This window comes from Buceros rhinoceros, unplaced genomic scaffold (assembly GCF_000710305.1).
Source record: "Buceros rhinoceros silvestris isolate BGI_N320 unplaced genomic scaffold, ASM71030v1 scaffold809, whole genome shotgun sequence".
Lineage (NCBI taxonomy): Eukaryota > Metazoa > Chordata > Aves > Bucerotiformes > Bucerotidae > Buceros > Buceros rhinoceros.
In genome coordinates, this window is record NW_010433009.1 from 3,600 (window position 1) to 11,581 (window position 7,982).

Consider the following 7,982-nt stretch of genomic DNA (forward strand, 5'->3'; position numbering starts at 1 on the left):
ACCCTATAGCTATTCTTTATTCTGAGAACCTAAGCCCTTTTATCAAGTAGAGGTAGGAATAAAGTAGTTTTTTATGTTATATACTTAAATATAGTTATGTATGTTACATACAAATGACGAATCGTACTGACACCAAATCCTGTTTGCACTTCAAGATAATTCAAAGAGCCTAGGTAAACTGATAAATAGCTCTTGCTGTGGATGATTCCTCCTCTTTAGCCTCCAGTATGACTTTTACTACAACTAATGATGCAGCTTTTCTTCATACTAGTAAATATTTTCCATGAGATATTACATAACCTGATACCACAATCACTGAGAGACCTAAGCTGGCCTGTTTCAGCTGATATCTGCAAAAAAAAAAGTCAAACGGATGCAATTCAGCATTTACTGGTAAGGAAAAGTGGCGTTCTTGAAAAGAAATGCTATTTAAATGAGTTATATATACCCGAATATCTTCAGGATCCAAACTATGTTCACTCCATGCTGAATTGATACTGCTGTTCAGATAGGATCCAGACCGACCCATATCAAGTTCATCTTCATAAGCTTCTGTAGCTATATCATCTCTTGGGTTATTGCTTGTATGTGAAAACTGTAATAAGTATTCATAAAAAAGATGTTGCCATCAGTGCAAAAGTTTACTTCAACATCATTGTATGAGTTTACATCAACAGTTTTTATGGCACAGTGATCCTTCTGTGGATTTCATGTGACTTTCTGAACTCAAAAAAACTAGCTACAGGCATCATTTGCATAAGTAGTGTCCTTTAGAATATCAGTATTGTATGAAAGGAACTCTTATAAATGACGGTGTAACTTGATAAATCTTATAGATTTGCATAAGGAAAAAACCCCTCCACTTAGATGCTTATTTGAAACATGTTTAAATTACATTTAAATTAAACTAGTCTGGAAATAGACTTTGAGCCAGTATTTCCAATTAGGCTGCTAAAACCATAAGACTGTATTTTTTTACTCCATACCATTGAATAAACCTGCAGAAAGCAATTCTCTTATTCTAGATCCTAACCCTGCAGAGGAAGAGATGAGGTGGTGACCTGGTTTTGCTGGGACAGGATCACAGTGCTGCCGTGGTCTGCTGGCCGTTAGCAGTTTGGAGTCAGCCAGGGCAGCTGACCTGAGCGGGCTACCTGTGTTGTATCCCAGGCCAGAAACCTCATGCTCATTGTAGAGGGGAAGGTTTGTATACTTTATGTTGGCATTAATATTAGTTTAGAAGTTTCATTAAATCTATTTTCACTTCAACCCATGGCTCTCCTCTCCTCTTCCTGACCTCCCTTCTTGGCTGGGGGTGATAGAGCATGTTTAGCCCCAGATATGGGCTAAGCACAGACAGGTGGCTAAAAAAGAAAGGGAAAAAAAATAACCAAAACAAATAAAAAAGGAGAAAAAGGAGACAAGTCAATCTCTCTCTTCTTAGTTTAATGGAACTAAACCTTGTGAAGCTTCTCTTAATTCTCTGAATTTTTTGTCATGCTGGAAGAAAAGTCTGTTTAGTGTTACACAGATAACAAGGTAAAAATGGAAATGTTGGTCAGTAGTTATGTGTCAGCTTCAGAAAGGTCAACAAATTTTCTAGAAAGACAACTTTGAAGATATGCAATAGAGTACATGAATATAAAATAGAAAATAGTAATATTGGTAAAGGCCAGAAAGGTCATTTAAAACAAAACAAGGTTATTCAGCATTAAGGCTGCGTCAATGTGTCCCTTTGTTAAGACTGTTAAATATATGTTTATTTGACAGTTCTGTTCTGACATACAGGCAAAAGACAGGAATAGCAGCATCATTACCTTGAAAGTTGTATCAATTTGAACTGCTTAGTGTCTTTCCTTCCTGTGTAACTTTCACCTTCACTGTTTTCCTTGACTCTTGACTTTTGATTAATACCATTAGTCTTTCCAAAAGTCGTTACAAAATAATTTGCTTTGCTGGGGTACTGTCTAAGAAAGCTCCATTCAAACCCTGTGGACTGGTGCTAGAGACAGGTGGAGCTGTCTGCAGTTCTCTCCTGCCCCTGGTGAGACTGACATATTGTTGCTTAGCTCCCAGAGCCTGAAGGGAGGCACGCCACAGTGCTTGGAGCTCTGTCTCTTCTCTTCCCTGTCTCCTGTAGTCCTCCACCTTCTCGTGTCCCACACACACTCATCTTCTTACCCACCACTGTTCCTGGCTCTGTATCATGGGCCAAGTCTTGGCACACAGTATCTGTCCATCTCAGGCTCCAACTCACAAAGGGCGCTCCTTTTTCAGCCTCTAACAACTGCCCGGTTTAAATCCCAACCTCTCTATCTCATGGCTAGTGCAAGCTCCTCATTCCAGTTTCATTTAACAGTTCATCCTAGTCTTTCTGACCCCTTGCCTAAACTGTCTGATCTCAACTATCTCTGGTAGCAGCATGGTCACCCAAACACCTGAAATAAGCATTGTTGGGCAGGATTCTTTCCTTCCTGGATTAATCACAGCAAAATTTAAAGTACTTTAAACCCCTGGAATTTTGAGAGCTGAAAGAAAGACTCTTTAAAAATGTATAAGGGTTTCTTAAAATAAAAAACACACAGCATTTTAGGTAACATAGCCGAATTTTGTATCTCCCTTTTCTACCAGTTGCTTGCTAATTTTATGCAGCATTGCTTCTGCATGACAACATCTATATTCTTCGATCTTGGCAAAAGGAAAGAATCAGGAGACTGCAATACCTTAGGGATCAGAAGCAGCCCAACAGTGACTGTCACAGTCAGGTGTGTGTGTGCAAAGAACAGCATCAGCATCCAGTCAGACTGAAGTCTTGAAGCGAGAATGAATCTGAAAATAGAATTCAGGGTTGCAATTCACTGCTTTTTTGCCAGTGCGTTACATTTAACATTTTAAATATTCCTTAGGATTCTTTTCATTGAAAGGCCAAACACAACTGGTTTTATTCTGTAGTGCTTGCATACAGACTAAAAATTACATGCATATGCTTTACTTACATCACAATTTCTAAACAACTGAGAAAAAAAAACCCAAACAGCAAAACAAGCCAAAACAAAACATAAAAACTAACAACAAACCTCAAAGGATATAACTTACTCCATCATTCTCATTCTATTTAGCTGTTTTTTCTTGCCTGAACTGAGTTATGGTAGTTTACGTATATTAAGGATCTGAATGGATGATTTGAGGTTAAGTAAGCACATGTACTATGATAAATTGCAGTGCACTTCAAAAATACAGGATGTCCATAGATCACAGCTACAGAGTGTGGCTGACAAGCCAGCGAAGAGAGAACTGAACTGAAAGGCATTTTAGTGGGGAGCAGAGAAATGGTCTTAATTGCAGGAACGCCCAGCTCAGTATTGCAGGGCCCAAGAGCCTTGTGAATGCTAGGGAATGAGTGGCTGAACCTCCCAAATGAAGCAATTCCTTGCTGAGCTTTCTAAGAGAGGTAGAACAAGCGCTGCAGTTAAAGCTAGCTGGAGCATGCTTAGCTTGTCTGCTTTAGTGAGCTCTCAAAGACAGAAGTGGTAAGCAGTGCAATGGATGAATGGATGTACCACTGGCTTGCAATTTGCAGGCTTACAAAAATCATTCAGATAGAAATGACATTTGCAACTTATCCAAGTCCACAGATGCACATTTTGCAGAAGCTTTTGTTAACAGAAATAAGTCTGTCATGAAACTTTGGCTTAGATGCTGTAATAATACAGTCATAATTTCCTGTTTAATAGTCTGTAAATGACATAGTTCATGAATACAATAAAATACTGTAATTGTTTCTTACAGAGATGTTGCTGGTGAGGTGTGCAGGGATATGAGAAGGCTCAGGCCTGAGGTTTGGCTAACTGAGCACAACATCAGAACTTTTGAAGACAACATGAGAAACTGCTGGATATAACAGATAACAAAGCAAAAAGTGAATAGAAGTTACAGACAGTGCTGTGAGGGATGGCAAGATTTCACAGGTGGTTAATGGGAGTCATTTGAAAGATGGCCAAACTTCACAGGTAATTTAAGGGAGAATTGGGGGCAGAGACAGAGAGGAGCTAAGGTAGGTGGGAGAAGAACAAACATGAAAGAAAGGGGGGAAAAAGAGGCTAGTGACATATAAGAAAGTTGTCACTGACTGAGTACTGTACCAAATCACTGCAATATCTCCTATTTTCTCTTTAAATCTTCCTCCTAATACCTGCATGATCTTGCTCTATGCACTGGACATGTGTGTATGGGCAATTCACGAGCAAACTTTAGGCTGGACTAGCCTGCATGTGGGAGACCTGCCTCTGAAAAAACCCATGACTGGGTACGGGTCCCCAAACCCAAAGATGGATATTAGACTGGCTTAAGGACGGGGCTCGTGTTTGAACGTGGTGTGCTTGTGAACACTACAGATGTGCACCTGCACATGGTGCGCCTTTCATTAATGAATGTGATCAGCTGCAGAGGAGGAGCGGGATCGGGTTGTACGTGTCCGACCTGCACTGGTCCATGTGGCCAGCCACCTGTTGCGTGTGACTGCACTGCAGTGGATGTGCTCACCTTTGTTAGGCCTGCAAATGGCAACATCCATCAGGCAGAGACCTGAGAAAAATCTCAAGTCGTGATGCCAACCAGATTTGGCTAACCCTTAACAGCTGCAATCCTCAAATTCTGCAAAGGCTTTTTGTTTATTTTATGTGTGAAACCTGGTCTGATTAAGGTATCCATGCCACAGCCCTGAAAGCCGAATAGCGTTTATAGTAGCTATTCAGACCTAGCAGAGATGGGGTTTCTATTTGAATGACATTTTTTCCATAAAAATTTTGTTTTTCTCAGTAACACAAGAGAAAGAGCAATGCAGGAATTGAATGCCATGCTGATCTGAAGATAACCAAGAATCCTTTGTTTCTGAAATGGGAATAATACTTTTAAAGGAAAACAAAATGCAAAGAGTTCAAGGTTTTATATAGTGCTCACATCAATCTTATACGAGCCTTGGGAGTTTTCAGACTGGATGGCTGCCTTGTATTAGTAGGTGTCCTTCAAGGCTCCAGTGCTTTCAACTTCATGACAACTCAGATATGTCATATAAATCTGAGCCTTACATTTCTGTTCTTTCAGTTACATCCAGAACTTGGTGGAGAAGACAGAAGAACAAAAAGAAAAAAAGTAAGGAAATGTGAACTTCAAAGGCATTGGATTAAAAGCTTTGTATACAGAAGTGGATATAATCTCAGGAGGGACTGTGTACTTTCAGTGCATTTTATTAATTCCTATTCATAAACAGTACATGGTATTTCTTCAACAAACCATCGCGTATCAGATAGAGGGCAAAGAATCAATGCAAATGTACTTATTTTTTTAAAAAAGAAAGAACAAAATCAGCAGACCTTAGGCTGAAGGAACAGGATGCTCAATAGGATAAACTGAAAGACCTAATCCTTTTGTGTCTCCTTCATAAGGCATGTATTAAAATGCCACATTTTCCCCCTTTCCCTGCTCTTTAATATAAGATTACTTTCATCCCGTCCTATTGTTAAAAGAAACTTGCAGCTCACATAATAGCTCTCCTAATGCACTGCACTGTATTTCCTAACATGGCCCAAAATATGGTTTAGGAGCATTAATTCATGGTGGGAAATTTTCACTGAGAAGCTGTCATATTGATTATAGTAAATTCAAAAATATTAGAACTTAATTTTATATCTACTGCAACGAAAAGAAACATGATTCTCTCGAATACAGATTTTAAACATTTTTGTAGAAGATTTTGAGAATATGTGGATGTTGAGATATGCCGTTAAGAGAAGGTGAAGGAAAAAATGTTGCAAGCCTGAAAAGTGCAGCAAACTTTTTAACAACGATAAGGGAAAAGAGCATCTGGAAGGAATAGAGAGAAAATATTTGCTTTGTTGATGTCTACTCAGGAAAAAAATTATGCCTCATGAAAACAACATCAAGAAAGCAGAGAGAAACGTGAATTCCAAGACAGACCAAGGAACAGAGAAGAGTATTTGAAGACTGCCAATGGAGCGATGTTAAAAAAAGAAAAAAAAATTATTCGATAAGGCCTGTCAGGAGGCAAAGGAAGACATGAGAATGCCATAAGAAAGTCCTAAGACCCTCTTACAGCATGAGATGAAATTGATGATGTCTTGCTATTTTTGATTTTCTAGGACCAATTCATTTTTACAGGGTACTCTGTAGCATATATATTAATTTTCATGTTGCTCTGGCAAAGACCCTTATTTATTTGTTACTATTCTAATAATTTACAAGTATGAAATATAGAGCTCATTATAAACTTAAAGAAACGTGTGCTTTATATTACTGTTACAGCATCACATACGCAACAATTGTTTATGTCAGCATATAAAACACTCTGCTTCAAGCACAAAACAGTGTAATTATCTTAACATACAACTGCACCGTGCCACTAGGAAAAGTTCATATAAACCAAAATTCTTACCTGCTTTTTTTTTTTTCTAGGGATACAAACCAGTGAGCAACATGCAGATGACTGAGGACAGACAGTAGTTTTGCTAGATCTAATTTATCATATATACTGAATTTTGATCCAAAAATGTATCAGCTAGAAATACTGGGGAAAAACACCTAATTATACAATTAACAAGCTGATTGTACATATTCTTGAATCCTATAGGAAGAGTTTTAAGTTTAGTAATCACTTAAATAGCAGAATTCACTACGTGTGAGACCTTCCATTAAGCATCCTATCCCGTTCACCCACTTTAAGCTACAGCACATGAAACCTGAAAGATTGACAGTTAATTAGTAGATCTACAAATCACTTGCCTAATTGTATGGAATATAGCAGAGATAATGAGCTCATTGTGAACTGCAACAGCCATATAACGTGGCTCGTGAAATGCTGATGGGACTGTCCGCACTGCATAGCAGAGATAAACACCCCACAAGAGGAATAAAAATTCAGCTGTGAGAAGAACAAAAAGAAATAATTTGCAATTAGTTTTATATATTAAAAAGGAAGGAAATTTGAAGTACTGTAGTATTTTCTGTACGTGTGAGTATCTATGCAAAGACAGTATATACTCATACATGTATACACATAGGCATTCAAAATCTTTCAGATACTGTTACTGCACATGATGCATTTGGTTTTCATTTTACACACTTTTTTTCCAGATCAGGAACCTTTCCCTCCCTGGTGTTTCAGTTTTTCAACTGACAAACTTTAAGATAATGTCTAATAATGTCTTGCTTCTTTTTCAGACTGGTGCTAGAGAAATGTGACATCACTTAAAATAACAAGATTTTTTATTTGTAGCTTTGGTTCTTGTTAGAGAGGCAGATACTGGTGCTGCTACTAGACTGCAAGCTTTTTAAGACAACAGTTTCACTTCAAAGGTTTATAACTCAGATATGACAGTATATTTTGGGTTAAAAAAATTCCTGTTCATGATAGTTAACTCTGCTAGTGCCCATAACATGTTGAGTAATTTCTGGAGGCCTAATGTAAATATAACAAATGATGTGTTTCTCTCCGCTAGGAAAAAAATAAGTAAAGGAAGAAAGGAGTAGTAAAGGGTCAGGATCAGCTTAAACTATCCTGTTAGAGCTAACTTCTCTGTGCCCAGCAGCACTCTGACTTCAGTTTCCAGTAGACAATCTGCTGTGACATCATTTTGCCCTTGATACAAATGAAATAATTTCATACCTATCTTGAAAAACCTCTCCTTCAGGGCTCTGCTATGTAGTTATGAGCAAAGCTGGCATCTGAGCCTCTTGCCTTGCAGTCTGAGGTTGTGATGGCTAGAAGTGGTGAGCCTGTGCAGCAACATGTAATTCCATGATAAACACCTGTAATGCCGGCACTGCTCTGGACAAGCTCCAGAAACTGAGCGTGATCCTGTTGTTACTCACACACTGCTTTTGCCTTGAATGTTTGCAGAAAAAATTGAAAATGTAGTATAATAGAAAATACTTCTTTTTCATACTTACTGTCAATACATGTTACT

General features: G+C 38.3%; 1 protein-coding gene across 1 annotated transcript in view; it reads right to left on the minus strand.

Annotated features, from left to right (window-relative positions):
• Positions 1 to 6,947, minus strand: part of GPR158 (G protein-coupled receptor 158) — a gene marked incomplete at its 5' end in the record, with an annotated part of 8,797 nt that extends 1,850 nt beyond the window's left edge. The window contains 3 exons of the mRNA XM_010143947.1: positions 449 to 595; positions 2,724 to 2,829; positions 6,799 to 6,947. Of these exons, the coding sequence (XP_010142249.1) occupies positions 449 to 595; positions 2,724 to 2,829; positions 6,799 to 6,947 (402 nt within the window). The remainder of the gene's footprint in view (positions 1 to 448; positions 596 to 2,723; positions 2,830 to 6,798) is intronic.
• Between the last annotated feature and the right edge of the window lie 1,035 nt (positions 6,948 to 7,982).